General features: G+C 41.3%; 1 protein-coding gene across 1 annotated transcript; it reads left to right on the top strand.

The window, feature by feature from the left end:
• Positions 1–587: 587 nt before the first annotated feature.
• LOC126245166 (holotricin-3-like) lies at positions 588–17,256 on the top strand. The gene is made up of 4 exons (XM_049948294.1): positions 588–745; positions 4,377–4,475; positions 14,346–14,568; positions 17,159–17,256. The coding sequence occupies exons 1-4, from the start codon at positions 682–684 to the stop codon at positions 17,172–17,174; spliced, it is 402 nt and encodes a 133-aa protein (XP_049804251.1). The 5' UTR covers positions 588–681; the 3' UTR covers positions 17,175–17,256.
• Positions 17,257–17,746: the final 490 nt, after the last annotated feature.

Below are 17,746 nucleotides of genomic sequence, written 5' to 3'. Positions count from 1 at the left end.
TTATCTCCCAAACGACTTGTATGCAGACACGTGTTTACTAGAATTATTTTTTTCTATTATCGTACAATATCATCGTCGTAGCTTTAGCTGTTAATTATAGTATACATTACAGATCACACCCAAACTACGAACCAGAGACGAACTCAAAATCGAGTACAGATTTTATATTTAATAATTATTATTATGAATCCTACAGTGCAGAATTATGCTGATGCACTTATAGACATTCACAAACTATTCTTGCGATACCCAGTACCATGAAACAAGTGTTTCCCAAGTACTTTTTAAGATTTCGTATCACACATGCGAGTCTGTGCATCTGCCGTGGCAGCTCTCAGACTTGGGGTCAGCGACTCGAACGGCCCAAATGATGAACGTGCACCTAAAATATGACAGGAGAGATTTGAGGAAATGGAGGCTTCTCGGAACTCGTGAATAGGAGCTCCAGCACTGACGTCTGTACGAGCGGGGTATGCGAAGCCCTAATCGAGATCACAAAGCCAAATTGGCCCCAGCTGGGGGTCCAAGGACAGCGACGTTGCAGATAAGCCCGTCGCAGACGCTCGCCCGCCTGCGAGTAGAGGGGAAACACCCCGTGTGCTCTTGGGCAGCGTGACGGTGCACGCCGCGACCGTTCTATAAAAGGCTGCCTGCTGCCCGTGGTCAGACACAGTCCGCAACATGAGGTGCCTGACACAGATCGCTCTCGCAGCCGTGCTCTGCGTCCTCCTCCTCTCCTGGACAGGTAAGACCTCCTACTGCGAGCAGTTGTCAACAATTTGACGTCTGCCGGTGGTATTTTTGCTAAGTATAGGACATTTCACTGCGCAAACCTATAGAGTCTTCCACCAAGACTGCTATGTCCATTTAACCAAATAATCAGAGAGAATGTTTCTCAACAATCTCTCTCATACTTACGTATGGGAATACAGGTTTTTTCGGCGAATCTCAATGATGAAGTTTTCTCAGATTATAAGACTAGTGAAGGCGTTGTACAGAGGCAACGTTTCGACAAGTTTTCTACTGGTCATCTTCAGATGAAGTGGACACTGCGACTGAAGATGACGAGCAGAAAATGTGTCGAAACATTGCTCCAAAATGATACATTGTCGGCTGATAATCCGATTTATATATATATATATATATATATATATATATATATATATATATATATATATATATATATAAGGAATTACCATTTGTTTCAATGGAGCTGTATACTTCTTAACGGAATTTTAAAAAGGCGTAACATTGATGAAAAGAACTCTTTAATGGTATTGTAACTCTTATACAAATTATCCCATAAACATGTTAAAACTGAAGTTCAAGGGTGATGGAATATACCATGACGGCGAAGACACCGCAACCTGGTGATCTCATGACAGGCTCCGTAGCTATATCAGACCTTTCGACTGTCTACTTCTTCTAACAGAAGACTCTCATTTCAACGTGAGTACGTACACGTAAGTTAACATTTTATTTCCATCTACAAGGATCACAGTTAACAGTGTATCTAGTTCGAATAAAGTAGGGCCACGGTAAAACTCGTTTTATCTTAGTAGCGTGGTCCCACCTTCTTGTTGCATGCGACGTCATAGCCAGGCGTGAGAGCTCAATTTGATGGTGACTGCATTGCCGTAGCCTACTCAAGGCGCCTAATCATTCATTGGTAGTTACTGAGACTACATGTGGTCCTATCACGCATCCCTGAGGGACGCCGATTGCTATTTCGTATTTTGATGCGAACTTACAGTCCAATTAAGTGCATTCTAATTCTATCATATTGGTTTCCTTCATACACTTGGATTCCAAGTTTGGGCACTGCAGCCTGATTCACTCTTTGCACGTTGAACGTTAATTGCACTAGATTTTCCTTAAGATTTCAGATGATGATTAAAAGAGAGTGAATACCAGTGTTACAACTTCTTCATTCCTTAGAGTTGCTCTTGCGATAGAAATCAGTCCCCATACATTTAACACTTAATTCTTGTCACCGAAAAGTCGCGTTTTCTAGTAATGAGAGCGAAATTCGTGTAAATCTAAAAGCGATTCTCGTGCGTTTCGTTCCGTCTGCTGTAAAAGGCAGAAGATAATATTAGAGTTCAGCTTTCCATCGACGATGACGTCACTGGAGATAGACCCAAGCTCTAGGAAAGAAAAAGAAAGGCAATAGACTATGTTCATTTTAAAAGAATCATCCCGGCAGCAGCGTTAATCGATTTACAGTAGCAACAGAAACAACTCTCCCGAATACAAGACCAGTGTATCATCACTGCGCCATCTCCCTGTTATTGTGTGTTGTGCTGCTGAGATAAAGATGGGGAGCCGGCCGACTGGTTCTAGGCGCTTCAGTCTGGAACCGCGCGATCGCTAAGGTCGCAGGTTCGAATCCTGCCTCGGGCATGAATGTCTGTGACGTCGTTAGGCTGGTTAGGTTTACGTAGTTCTAAGTTATAGCGGACTGATGACCTCAGATTTTAAGTTCCATAGTGCTCAGAGCCCTTTTAACTATTTTTGAAAGATGGGGAAACAGTCCAGCACTGTCCAGATGAGTACGGGGAACTACTTGTAAATCACATTCAGGTTTCCCGCCGTACAAAGTCAACAGTCGTTAACCTGATATATACTGATGGAACTCACTACTGCGCCTCGAAAGGTAGAGGACAATATTTCGCTCAGTACGAGCATTTAGACAAGAGCATCTGTTCTTTCTGTAAACTGCCAATGGCGTTCGTATCTGGTGCAAAGTATGTGGTTCTAGTTCTTGGTAAGGTGACTAAAAACGTTAATTGCATTCAAAATCCTTAAGTTTACACAATAACCCATTTAAATTAACGATAAACCATATTTGTGTACAGATTAGAAGACTTACACAAATCATTACTAGTTGACACTTCCACAATGCTTTACATAACGCATATACGACTGCATGCTTCAACTTGCTTCAAGTATAACTCTGAATATCGTAGTACATATGGGAAATTATATTCAATTTTTTGTACCGTTTTCACAGAGACAACATGATCCAAAAGAAGTAAACAATATTTTTGTATAATCATTGTTGGTTAGCATTGTTCGAAATAAAGTACACTTGTTTTGCAGAATGATTATAGGAATGAATTCCACCTGTTTTTAGGAATACACATTCCCCTCAATTTCTTCGCTTAAATACATCCAAGCACATGATCTAAAAGTGCGACACGTCCGAGATTTAAAAAAAATATTAACCCAAGAAATACTTTAATGTAGTATACTTTCAAGAATAATATCTTTTTTGCCATGTATTTATATTCTGTCATTTCGGTGGAGATGTCAGCAAAGAGAATGTCATGGAAGAATTATAGAAAGTGACAGGTCTTTCTGTGGCTCAGAGCTCAGCAAGCAGAGAAGTAACGAAACATTTTCAATATAAATCACTTCATTTTGTACTAATAATCTAAAGTAAAATATTTGCGATGATGAATGTAGTACATATTTCCATTCCACCATTTCTTACAAGAGGTAGGACGAAAATAATTTGTCTGTCATGCGGAAAACATCCTTGGACGTTTCAGTTTCCAGATAATTAACAGAGTTTTCTTCCTGGAGAAATATTATGGAACATTAGTAAAAGTATAAACCGCAACATTTTGTGAAATGAACCAATATTAGATACTAGTGAAAACCTTTTAGCTATCAGTTTAATTCATTAAATCAGACTGTTATTATTTGGTTTTTTAATGATCTGATAAGAACATTAGCCGCTTTGCCTATCACATATTTCATGAAATAGAATACATTTGTTTGGTCATCGCACCAAAATGTCGAACTCGAATCATGGCGAGGAGCTGGATGACTACAGTACAAATACGCATAATTCGACAACTGTGCACTGAAGCGAGGATAATAGTTTAAGGAACTCTTACACAAGGGAGTGGCCACTCACCCCTTTGTGTATTTGTGTATGTGATTGTGTTTGCGCATTGGCACTCGCCATCACCCTTTCGTGTGAGGGGTGAGTAGTGACTATGGATCCTTGTAAGGAAGACGTGAGAGAAGTCCTTTGATTGTGGGAAACTAATTGACAATTGTTTAAAAAAATTAAGGGAGCGAAGAAGTGAAAAGTCAGTTCAAGGGAGAGACAAACAATAATTAAACTAATAATTGATTTACAGAATTTGGATCTTGAGAGTTTAGGAACATTTATATTATCATGACGTTTCTCTACGGGTAGAAGAAATTGCGCCATTTCGGTCTTACACCTGCTCATTGCACTCTTAATATAGGTCTCAAGTTGTCAATAGCGTCTCCCTTTCTCGTTTTTCCTACCATCGTATTCGTTAACTGAATACACTTCCCCACTATCTAAGGCACTGAACTCAATGCGTGTCTTCCAGATGCTTCACCGACACCAGATGTTAACGAAGAAGCCGTGAAAGTTCACGAAGAGAAGGTACCATCTGAAGAAGTACCAGCTGCTTCTCAGGCTGCAGAAGGTAAGTTTAAAGGATACAACTCTTTTTTACAGGTACATGTATTACTTATCTCTACACATATCTTGCGTACAGTTATTGGTGAGAACACATTCTACAGCAAATCATCTCTTGTTTTCATTGTTGTCAACATTTGCCCGCAGCTCGTGGTCGTGCGCTAGCGTTCTCGCTTCCCGCGCCCGGGTTCCCGGGTTCGATTCCCGGCGGGGTCAGGGATTTTCTCTGCCTCGTGATGACTGGGTGTTGTGTGATGTCCTTAGGTTAGTTAGGTTTAAGTAGTTCTAAGTTCTAGGGGACTGATGACCATAGATGTTAAGTCCCATAGTGCTCAGAGCCATTTTTTTTGTCAACATTTCTTGGAAAAGAAATATGGTGAATTTTCTGTATAAATTATCGTACATTTCGTCTCATGAATTTATATGAAAAGGGCTTGCATTTCATTAGAATGTCCATAATTCCTCCTATACAAAGTGTTCTTTCAACGGAACAGCACCCGATATCAATAAAAATAAAATCTTATTAATATCTCCTCAGGCTTCCCCCATGAACCATGGACCTTGCCGTTGGTGGGGAGGCTTGCGTGCCTCAGCGATCCAGATGGCCGTACCCTAGGTGCAACCACAATGGAGGGGAATCTGTTGAGAGGCCAGACAAACATGTGGTTCCTGAAGAGGGGCAGCAGCCTTTTCAGTAGTTGCAGGGGCAACAGTCTGGATGATTGACTGATCTGGCCTTGTAACATTAACCAAAACGGCCTTGCTGTGCTGGTACTACGAACGGCTGAAAGCAAGGGGAAACTACAGCCGTAATTTTTCCCGAGGACATGCAGCTGTACTGTATGATTAAATGATGATGGCGTCCTCTTGGGTAAAATATTCCGGAGGTAAAATAGTCCCACATTCGGATCTCCGGGCGGGGACTACTCAAGAGGACGTCGTTATCAGGAGAAAGAAAACTGACATTCTACGGATCGGAGCGTGGAATGTCAGATCCCTTAATCGGGCAGGTAGGTTAGAAAATTTAAAAAGGGAAATGGATAGGTTAAAGTTAGATATAGTGGGAATTAGTGAAGTTCGGTGGCAGGAGGAACAAGACTTTTGGTCAGGTGATTACAGGGTTATAAATACAAAATCAAATAGGGGTAATGCAGGAGTAGGTTTAATAATGAATAAAAAAATAGGAGTGCGGGTTAGCTACTACAAACAGCATAGTGAACGCATTATTGTCGCCAAGATAGACACAAAGCCCATGCCTACTACAGTAGTACAAGTTTATATGCCAACTAGCTCTGCAGATGATGAAGAAATTGATGAAATGTATGACGAGATAAAAGAAATTATTCAGGTAGTGAAGGGAGATGAAAATTTAATAGTCATGGGTGACATTAGGAAAAGGGAGAGAAGGAAACATAGTAGGTGAATATGGATTGGGGGGAAGAAATGAAAGAGGAAGCCGCCTTGTAGAATTTTGCACAGAGCATAACTTAATCATAGCTAACACTTGGTTCAAGAATCATAAAAGAAGGTTGTATACCTGGAAGAATCCTGGAGATACTAATAGGTATCAGATAGATTATATAATGGTAAGACAGAGATTTAGGAACCAGGTTTTAAATTATAAGACATTTCCAGGGGCAGATGTGGATTCTGACCACAATCTATTGGTTATGAACTGCAGATTGAAACTGAAGAAACTGCAAAAAGGTGGGAATTTAAGGAGATGGGATCTGGATAAACTGAAAGAACCAGAGGTTGTAGAGAGTTTAAGGGAGAGCATAAGGGAACAATTGACAGGAATGGTGGAAAGAAATACAGTAGAAGAAGAATGGGTAGCTCTGAGGGATGAAGTAGTGAAGGCAGCAGAGGATCAAGTAGGTAAAAAGACGAGGGCTAATAGAAATCCTTGGGTAACAGAAGAAATATTGAATTTAATTGATGAAAGGAGAAAATATAAAAATGCAGTAAATGAAGCAGGCAAAAAGGAATACAAGCGTCTCAAAAATGAGATCGACAGGAAGTGCAAAATGGCTAAGCAGGGATGGCTAGAGGACAAATGTAAGGATGTAGAGGCTTGTCTCACTAGGGGTAAGATAGATACTGCCTACAGGAAAATTAAAGAGACCTTTGGAGAGAAGAGAACCACTTGTATGAATATCAAGAGCTCAGATGGCAACCCAGTTCTAAGCAAAGAAGGGAAGGCAGAAAGATGGAAGGAGTATATAGAGGGTTTATACAAGGGCGATGTACTTGAGGACAATATTATGGAAATGGAAGAGGATGTAGATGAAGATGAAATGGGAGATAAGATACTGCGTGAAGAGTTTGACAGAGCACTGAAAGACCTGAGTCGAAACAAGGCCCCGGGAGTAGACAACATTCCATTAGAACTACTGATAGCCTTGGGAGAACCAGTCATGACAAAACTCTACCATCTGGTGAGCAAGATGTATGAGACAGGCGAAATACCCACAGACTTCAAGAAGAATATAATAATTCCAATACCAAAGAAAGCAGGTGTTGACAGATGTGAAAATTACCGAACTATCAGTTTAATAAGTCACAGCTGCAAAATACTAACGCGAATTCTTTACAGACGAATGGAAAAACTGGTAGAAGCGGACCTCGGGGAAGATCCGTTTGGATTCCGTAGAAATGTTGGAACACGTGAGGCAATACTAACCTTACGACTTATCTTAGAAGAAAGATTAAGAAAAGGCAAACCTACGTTTCTAGCATTTGTAGACTTAGAGAAAGCTTTTGACAACGTTAACTGGAATACTCTCTTTCAAATTCTGAAGGTGGCAGGGGTAAAATACAGGGAGCGAAAGGCTATTTACAATTTGTACAGAAACCAGATGGCAGTTATAAGAGTCGAGGGACATGAAAGGGAAGCAGTGGTTGGGAAAGGAGTGAGACAGGGTTGTAGCCTCTCCCCGATGTTATTCAATCTGTATATTGAGCAAGCAGTAAAGGAAACAAAAGAAAAATTCGGAGTCGGTATTAAAATTCATGGAGAAGAAGTAAAAACTTTGAGGTTCGCCGATGACATTGTAATTCTGTCAGAGACAGCAAAGGACTTGGAAGAGCAGTTGAACGGAATGGACAGTGTCTTGAAAGGAGGATATAAGATGAACATCAACAAAAGCAAAACGAGGATAATGGAATGTAGTCAAATTAAGTCGGGTGATGCTCAGGGGATTAGATTAGGAAATGAGACACTTAAAGTAGTAAAGGAGTTTTGCTATTTAGGGAGTAAAATAACTGATGATGGTGGAAGTAGAGAGGATATAAAATGTAGACTGGCAATGGCAAGGAAATCGTTTCTGAAGAAGAGAAATTTGTTAACATCGAGTATAGATTCAAGTGTCGGGAAGTCGTTTCTGAAAGTATTTGTATGGATTGTAGCCATGTATGGAAGTGAAACATGGACGATAACTAGTTTGGACAAGAAGAGAATAGAAGCTTTCGAAATGTGGTGCTACAGAAGAATGCTGAAGATAAGGTGGGTAGATCACGTAACTAATGAGGAGGTATTGAATAGGATTGGGGAGAAGAGAAGTTTGTGGCACAACTTGACTAGAAGAAGGGATCGGTTGGTAGGACATGTTTTGAGGCATCAAGGGATCACAAATTTAGCATTGGAGGGCAGCGTGGAGGGTAAAAATCGTAGAGGGAGACCAAGAGATCAATACACTAAGCAGATTCAGAAGGATGTAGGTTGCAGTAGGTACTGGGAGATGAAGAAGCTTGCACAGGATAGAGTAGCATGGAGAGCTGCATCAAACCAGTCTCAGGACTGAAGACCACAACAACAACAACATCTCCTCAGGAATCATCAAAACTGTAAATGGTTGAAGGTACAACATAATAGTAACTGTTTAAGGGTTTTATTAATTTCTTCAGTTAATGTCACGTGATTTTGGTTCTAGAAATCACTTACTGTACTGCAGTACCTTTAAATAGCTATTTTACGAGAGTTTCTTTCCGATAGTTAAGTCATACTGTAAGCGACGAAGTGCTTGAGGTAATTGATACATAGAAAACATGAAATCTCGCATAGAACATTATTTCGTAGTCTCACTAGCACCTTGTACTGCAAAGCTTAGCCGCGGGTAGTGGCCGCGCGGTTTGAGGCGTCATGTTTCAGACTGCGTGGTCCCTCTCGCCAGAAGTTCGAGTCGTCCCTCGGGCATAGGTGTGTGTGGTGTTCTTAGCAAAAGTTAGTTTAAGTACCGTGTAAGTCTAGGGACTGATGACCGCTGCAGTTTGGTCCATTAGGAATTCACACACATTAGATTTTGCAGAACTTTATGTTGTAAACAAATTCTGTTGGTTGCCAAAGAGGACAATCATAAATCTAATTTTGCTTCTCGGTATTGCAATGTGCTGGTGCTGAAGCGACGGCTCAAAAAACTTCGAGCGAAACTGCTTACTTTCCTCTTCGTTACATAGTGATAATTGATGCAGAGATTCTGTAAACATACGTTATTATTAGTTGTATCTACAGACCTTCATTTTTCTTTATCAGAGGCACTGCATTTTGTGAACTGTGAACTGTCACAATAACTGCATGTTTTTATAGTTTCTTCTCTTTCGCATTAATAATTCGTATATATGCTGTGGTTTTAATTTCTCCAGCGTGCTATACAGATAGGGCCTGTTTCAAGGTGCTCTGTAAGTGTAGGGTCTTAAATATTACATACTGATTCCTGATCTTTCCCAATATTTGATGTATTAGCCAAATAACCAAAGTTCTCAGTTTTAGAAAAATAAGTGGTCAGATGATACTTCTAGTGTTGGAACAATTGGGGCCATGAACAAAAGTATTTTGTTGTCAGCTACATTTTACACTGCTTTTATGCTACTTCTGTTCTTGGAGGTGTCTTTGCACTGGGTGAATGACGTCATCTTAAATTAGGCGGCGGCCGGCCGGAGTGGCCGTGCGGTTCTAGGCGCTTCAGTCTGGAACCGCGTGACCGCTACGGTCGCAGGTTCGAATCCTGCCTCGGGCATGGATGTGTGTGGTGTCCTTAGGTTAGTTAGGTTTAAGTAGTTCTAAGTTCTAGGGGACTGATGACCACAGATGTTAAGTCCCATAGTGCTCAGAGCCATTTGAGCCAAATTAGGCGGCTATTGAGGACATTCTTCTTCTGCTACAAATCATTGTGTGCGAAAAGCATCTTTCCCGTGACTAGTACATTAAAATTTCGTATCGAACAAAGCCGACATCGAACATTTACGTTTCACAAGCATTTTGACCATACGGAATTCTAAGAAGGATCAGTTGCTAGAGGAGTTGGTTCGATTACTCGTTTGTCACACAATTTATATTTGCAGTAGGTTTCACCACACAGCGCTGCAGAGCAAACGGTTGATTCAAGGCGAACAGTTTCTGACGATTCTTATATTTAACTGTGTACTTCATAAAGACACAGTGACTGAGCAGATGTTCGGGATAAGTGAGAGGGTACTGGCAGCAAAGCTAACAGGACGAAATAAGACTGGTACTAAGTGACCTTACGTAATAACTGTTCAGAAAATTCCAGCTGCATTACGCGGAGCCGAATGAAAATGAAATGAGGTAAACAATTTGTTCCAACTATCACTGCATCCTCCATGCCCTATTCCCACAGTATTTAAGATAGCTCTTATTCAGTACAGTAAGTGGAACTGTCTGATATGCTGGAACCCGTGAAGCATTGTCAATATGACTTTTAAACAGATTTAATGCATAAGATATTAAAACTTACAGAGATGGTCTATTCAGATCACGCTGAAATGAGGGGCATGTACATGATATTTGAATCCATTTACTGGCATGAGTTCCTATATCAACGTTTCAGTCTTGCAATGAACGGTCTGAAGCTTCTTGACAGACGCCAGAGAGAACATAGTAATAAGTCAGTAAGCCATGCATGGAAAATTTTCCTCATGTTGTTCAAAAACACATGTTTGCAGCAACTAAGATATGTCGAAGTTTTGATATCGTCAGAAACGTCTGTTACAATCGAAAGACGAGGAAACTCAGTTCCTGGAAGATTTGTCAGTTGATTATTAAAGTCTTTGCTGTGATCAGTTACTACGGTTCGAAATTTTGTGTTAGAGGCAAATCACTACCATGTACCTTTATATTAGTTTTGTTTAAAGATTTTTCACGATTCCCATACGATGAATGTTGGCACTTCTGCTTACTTTACGCAAAGATCACATACTATGGATGTTGACACTTCCGCTTCCTTTATGCTAAGACGGGGCTCAAACTTCATTATCGCGACTATGTTTTTTGAGAAAGACACTCGTCAGTAAGTATTGACTCTTTTGAAATTATTCGCTCTCTAAAACTCGTATTTCATTCTCAATATAGTTTGCATTGCAGTGGTGGATTTTTACCCTTCTGTTTTTTTTTTTTTTTTTTTTTTTTTTTTTTCCTTTTCATCACTGTATCGTTAATCTGCGCATCTTAGGTTTGTTATCTCTAAGATAGAATGACCTTCGTCCGATCTTCATTATAACCAGAGGTCTTTCATTCACGTACGGATCACGTTTAACAGGTTTTTGTCTTTTATCTCTTATGTAGTAAGTGTCTAAAACGAATACCTAGCCCACCTTCCACTTAAACTAGTGCACAACACAACGTGGAAACCACAACCAAGCTAGGAGACGTCACACAATAACCGTCGTTAATCCGTCTCACGAGCGGCTCTTAGCTGAGCTTCAGGCTGATTAACATCTTTGATATGGAACTCATATGACATAAAACTGAAGATGAGTATCAAGACCAGCTGTACAATGCTTACAGCAATGGAATGTAACACAGGCAGTGGCACAAGCAGTGGCGCCCCGTTTATGAAGTAAGTTCAACAAATCTCCACCATTCTTTCTTAGTCAATACAAAAACAAGTGGTCCAGGATAGTAATAGATAATGAGTAAAATGACGATGAAGGAATATCCAACTGTCAATTTTTGGTAATTAGAACCACAAACTAAGTTGTTATACAGAACATTCTATCTCGCAGCAGTTTTAATATTCTGTAGTTCTACAGTTCCACACGATCAGTTGGGCAACGTTCAAGGGCACGACGCGATATGAAATCACTTTAGAAATAATCTTCGCTTATTTCAATATACCTCTGTCTACGCAAAAAATATCCGATAGACAAAATACCAATTTTTGAGAACAATATAAGATGCAGAGAGAAACGTTTGAGAAACACTCGATGTGTTTTCCTTCAAGTACAGTCAAAGTCATATAAAACTTACGGAAAGATATGACCGCTATTTGACTCTATGATATGCTTTATTACACGATCTAGGTTTCAGCCTTAGACCATTTTCAAGTGTTGTAAATGTCAAAAATCACACAATTCATCATTAAAATATACATCTTTGGTTATATAAACTTGATGTTTCGCAGGTAAAGGTGATAATTGGCTGGCGACTTGGACGATTTATTAAGGGGATACAAGTGTGTAATAAAAATCAGTCATTTGTAACACTTGACAATGATCTGAGGCTGAAATCTAGATCGTATAATAAAGCATATCAAACAGTCAAATTGTAGTTACTGTTTCATAAACGCGAATTCTTTACGACGAATGGAAAAACTAGTAGAAACCGACCTCAGGGAACATCAGTTTGGATTCCGTAGAAATATTGGAACACGTGAGGCAATACTGGCCCTAGGACTTATCTTAGAAGCTAGATTAAGGAAAGGCAAACCTACGTTTCTAGCATTTGTAGACTTAGAGATAGCTTTTGACAACGTTGACTGGCATACTCTCTTTCAAATTCTGAAGGTGGCAGGGGTAAAATATAGGGGGCGAAAGGCTATTTACAATTTGTACAGAAACCAGATGGCAGTTACAAGAGTCGAGGGACACGAAAGGGAAGCAGTGGTTGGGAAGGGATTGAGACAGGGTTGTAGCCTCTCTCCGATGTTATTCAATCTGTATATTGATCAAGCAATGAAGGAAACAAAAGAAAAATTTGGAGTAGGTATTAAAATCCATGGAGAAGAAATAAAAACTTTGAGGATCACCGATGACAATCTAATTCTGTCAGAGACAGCAAAGGACTTGGAAGAGCAGTTGAACGGAATGGATGGTGTCTCGAAATGAGGATATAAGATGAACATCAACAAAAGCAAAACGAGGATAATGAAGTGTAGTCGAATTAAGTCGGGTGATGCTGAGGGAATTAGATTAGGAAATGAGACTCTTAAAGTAGTAAAGGATTTTTGCTATTTCGGGAGCAAAATAACTGATGATGGTGGAAGTAGAGAGGATATAAAATGTAGACTGGCAATGGCAAGGAAAGCGTTTCTGAAGAAGAAAAGTTTGTTAACATCGAGTATAGATTTAAGTGTCAGGAAGTCGTTTCTGAAAGTATTTGTATGGAGTGTAGCCATGTATGGAAGTGAAACATGGACGATAAATAGTTTGGACAAGAAGGGAATAGAAGCTTTTGAAATGTGGTGCTACAGAAGAATGCTGAAGATTAGATGGGTAGATTACATAACTAATGAGGAGGTATTGAATAGAATTGGGGAGAAGAGATGTTTGTGGCACAACTTGACTAGAAGAAGGGATCGGTTGGTAGGACATGTTCTGAGGCATCAAGGTATCACCAATTTAGTATTGGAGGGCAGCGTGGAGGGTAAAAATCATAGAGGGAGACCAAGAGATGAATACACTAAGCAGATGCAGAAGGATGTGGGTTGCAGTAGTTACTGGGAGATGAAGCAGCTTGCACAGGATAGACAGCATGGAGAGCTGCATCAAACCAGTCTCAGGACCGAAGACCACAACAACAACAACAATGCCCACCCCGCACTGCCAGCTGATCCAAGAAACCATTGAGTTGGGAGGTACTACCACATCCTTCCTACAGTCCAGATTTGGCTCATTCTGATTTTCTCCTGTTTGGTCCACTTAAGGGGACATTAGGTGGATAAACAACAAGAACGAAGTGGGTCATCGAATTTGTGGGAATATCGACCTAACAACACGACAAGTACTTATTTGTATCAGGTATTAAAAAACTAGCTTATCGTTGGGACAACCTTATTGATATAGGTGGGAATTTTTGAGAAGTTGTAAAAGTTTCATTGTGTAAAAACGCAATTTTTTTCTACATCGTTTTGTCTCTTTAAGTAATTGATGTCTCTCGTGTGCTCTCACAGTAGGCCTTGCTGACTAAAACTGTTATATTAGTGGCAGTAACAAGGAAACACCAACCAATATTATTTATAAATTATTGACGAGGACGGAAATACGACGCTATGATGTCTGACTTGATTATTACGAAATAAACGCATAGGTTCGAGGTTTGCTTCATAATCGGTCCTTAGATTGTTTTTCTTACTTGCTATTTCTTTTAGTTTCGGCACAGCTTTGTGTACGTCAAAAACATCGTGTTGTACCGCGCTTCAAATTACGCCTCTAACCATTTTCTGCTGTGAATGGATGAGCTCAGTTCACAGGTAAGATGACGGCAATGTCAGAAAGAACACAGAGCGAGGTGGCGCAGTGTTTAGCACACTGGACTCGCATTCGGGAGGACGGCGGTTCAATCCCGCGTCCGATCATCCTGAGTTAAGTTTTCCGTGATTTCCCTAAAGCGCTGCAGCAAATGCCGAGATGGTTCCTTTGAAAGAGCTCGTCCGACTTCCTTCCTCATCCTTCCCTAATCTGATGAGACCGATGACCTTGCTGCTTGGTCTCTTCCTCCAAAACAGCCCAACCGAACCAGAAAGAACAAACATATTCACACAGTGTAACTAGAAACTTTCTGGCGGCATTCAGCTCTGATTTACAGTGCAGATCTTTAAGGGTGTAATAAAAGGCGGTTCTGATGACACGATTGCCCCCGCAGGTGAAGCAGCAGCACGTGTGAAGCGCGGAGGCGGCGGTTGCAAGACGTGCGGAGGCGGCGGTGGCGGCCACGGAGGCGGCCACGGAGGCGGCCTCGGAGGCGGCCATCACGGGGGCGGCGGCTTTGGTGGCGGCGGCAGCGGTAGCTACTCCCAGAGCAGCTCCCAGGCTTCCAGCTCCAGCTCCAGCGGCAGCTTTGGAGGCGGCATTGGGGGTGGCAAGCAGTGAGTATCAGCCGTCATATTTCCGTCACCTACTGTTATTCTACAGGTGACGTAGATGTATCGAAAAAAATGCTTGCTACTTACAGGGCATATTAGGAGTGGCTTTACTGATCTTCCACAGAAACCTCTCACTTCTGTAAAGGGTCAATTTCTCACACATTCAAGCTTTAACTAATAGGTTATTTTCACTGAGCAGTCATCAGAATGTAACGAAACGCATTAAAGAACAATTGTGATCGTGGCAAGCAGAATATTGAATATATTCACATTTATTTATCGGTCACAATCCTGTCCTTCATGGCCGGCCGGGGTGGCCGAGCGGTTCTAGGCGCTACAGTCTGGTAACGCGCGACCGCTACGGTCGCAGGTTCGAGTCCTACCTCGGGCATGGGTGTGTGTGTTGTCCTTAGGTTAGTTAGGTTTAAGTAGTTTTAAGTTCTAGGGGACTGATGACCTCAGAAGTTAAGTCCCATAGTGCTCAGAGCCATTTGAACCTGTCCTTCATGATTTATAGCAGCTTGGCTCCTTTGCGTTTACATGCGAGACGTCTTTGGACTGATTATGGGCTAATTAAGAAGGATAATAGCCCCTAACGATGACAGTAATTAACGAAACTAGCAGCGGCGGTTTTCAACTAAACAAAAAAAGCGGTTGTGGTTGTCAAATAAAAGTTAACTGACAATATACCTGATAATTATTGAAGCTCCGGCCATTTGATGACAGATATAAATAACCGAGTATTTTCGTGTTATTTTATACTGATTTGTAGAGGTAAAGCTCGACAGAAAGTCAAGACGTTTGCTCATTAGTTTATATTCTCTGAGTAAAGAAAATTTAAAAAAAAGACGCACCACGAAGTAATTATCTGAATGGAACGCGAACCTGTAGATGTGTTGTACATGTACAGGCAACTAATGATGACAGTTTCAGAATAATTGCATGATTTATTCAAAATAACAATCTTCACAAACTGAGCAAGTCCATAAAGCTTTGATACATATCTGGCCCTTATGCAAGCAGTTATTCGGCTTGACGTTGACTGATAGTTTTTGGGTGTCATCCTGAGGAATATCGTGCTAGATTCTGTCCAGTCGGGGCGTTAGATCGTCGAAATCCCGAGGTGGTTGGATTTTCCTGCCCATAAAGTTCCAGACATTCTGAATTTGGAATAGATACGGAGACTTGCTGGTCAAGCTAGAGTTTGGCAAGGACGAAGACAAGCAGCAGAAACTATCTGCGTCTGTGGGCGGGCATTATCTGTCTGAAATGTAAGCCCAGGATGGCTTCCCATGAAAAGCGTAGAGTATCGTTGACGTACCGCTGTGCTGCAAGGGTGCTGCGGATGACAACTAAAGGGGTCCTGCTACTAAAAGAAATGACGACACTCCATACCATTACTCCTGGTTGTAGAGACGTACAGCGGGGGCAGGTTGGTATCCCACCGCTGTCTGGTGTATTTCCACACACGTCCTTGTTGGGCATCGGGACTCAGCTCAAACCGGGATACATCGCTGAAGACAATTCTACTCCGATCAATGCGATTCCAGGCTGAAGATGTGTCTGGAGATGCCCCGGATAGTGGTGGGACATCAGATTGACGGTCGCCCGCCATGCAGCCGGACAGCCAGGAGTGAGAGTCTGGGATGCTATTTTATTTCATATCACCCCTTTGGTTTAGATCCGAGGCACCCTTACAGCACGGCCATACGTCGACGATATTCTACACCCTGTTTTGTTGCCTTTCATGACAAGCCCTCCTGGTATTACACTTCAGCACGAGAGCCGAGAGGTCTTACCGCTGTCTTGCGTGCTTGCCACGTCCTATCTTGCCCGCCAAGGTCCCCGGATCTCTCCTCAGTCACGAACGTCCGGATGATGATGATGATGTTTGGTTTGCGGGGCGCTCAACTGCGCAATCATCAGCGTCCGTACAGAGTCCAAATTTTTACGCAGTCCCATTTTTTTTTACAGTCCAATCTAGCCACTGTGACGAATGATGAGGTTGCTGAAATACTACGTTTCGAGCATTACGAGCAGAGCACTCCAACCAGCTCGGATGGTTGGAGTGCCAATGAGACAGAATCTGGCATGATATCCCTCAGGATCCAATAACTCTATCAATGCCAAGCCGAATAATTGCTTGCATTAGGGCCAGAGGTGGACCGGCAAGTTATTGTCTTGCTCAATTTGTAAAGCTCTTTCTCTTGTTAAATCATCAATTTTGATGACATTGTAATCACTTCTTTGTCTGTACATGTACATCACATATACCGCTTTCAGTCGCAATAGGATGATTCCTTCGTGTTGCTTCGTTTTCTTACGTGGACTCACGTTAACGACTGGAACGTCACTGGTGCTAGCGCCGACAGTATTACGTCATCTGACAGATCTTGTAGGACCTAACAAATAATGTAGTTACGTAATGTTCTCAATGTTGCACAACGGTAATGTATTCAGAAAAGAAAATAAGTAAATAAAGTAGAAAATAAAGTAACCTAAACCATAAAATTAGCTGCTTTTGATGGAAGTAAATTTATGTGACGGTAAAGATTTGAAACAATTTAATATGTATTTACTTTCTTTGTTTCAGTGGACATGGAAAGTGAGAAGTCTGGACGTGATCGCTTGTCTCTTCTGCTTACTGATGCCATTGTAACTTGGATCAAATAAACTACTTGCTTAATATTACTGAGCCTGTCAATATTCTTTACTCTGTCCTGATATTGTAAGCTAAGAAAATATATTCTCACTAAAGACACGTAGTTTAACCAGTCTTTACGAAACCAACGCAGCTACGGAGGGATCGATGATCTGAAAGCCAAGAAGAAAGTATGTTCTGCTACAGAGTAGCCAGACGGAATGTGGAACAGCCAAAACAGTAGCATTATCCGTTGTACAAGCTGTGACTGACAGAAGCTCATGTCTGAATAAGACATATATAGGACAGATGTACCCTTGCCGGTAGCTGAGATCAGTAACCCAAGTGTTTGCACTGACGCTCGACTACGAGGTGGCAGCTTCGAATCTGGTCTTGGAAGTAAAATTTAGTTGATAGTTAATGATTCTGTGCTTCCGGATGTTCAGCGGAATTGTTTCCCTAGTATAAACCGAAATAACTCGGCTGCACAACCTGAAACACATTATTATTCAGCCGAGAAAAACTGTGAGATCACTACAT

The sequence above is a fragment of the Schistocerca nitens genome, chromosome 1 (assembly GCF_023898315.1).
Source record: "Schistocerca nitens isolate TAMUIC-IGC-003100 chromosome 1, iqSchNite1.1, whole genome shotgun sequence".
In the NCBI taxonomy this organism is placed as follows: Eukaryota; Metazoa; Arthropoda; class Insecta; order Orthoptera; family Acrididae; genus Schistocerca; species Schistocerca nitens.
This window is presented reverse-complemented; position numbering and strand designations above follow the sequence as displayed.

Excerpts from the sequence above, each read along its gene's own strand:
- LOC126245166 (XM_049948294.1), top strand. The coding sequence starts at position 682 with ATGAGGTGCCTGACACAGATCGCTCTCGCAGCCGTGCTCTGCGTCCTC. Across the intron at positions 746-4,376 it reads CCTCCTCCTCTCCTGGACAG|ATGCTTCACCGACACCAGAT; the intron begins GTAAGACCTCCT and ends CGTGTCTTCCAG. Across the intron at positions 4,476-14,345 it reads TGCTTCTCAGGCTGCAGAAG|GTGAAGCAGCAGCACGTGTG; the intron begins GTAAGTTTAAAG and ends TTGCCCCCGCAG.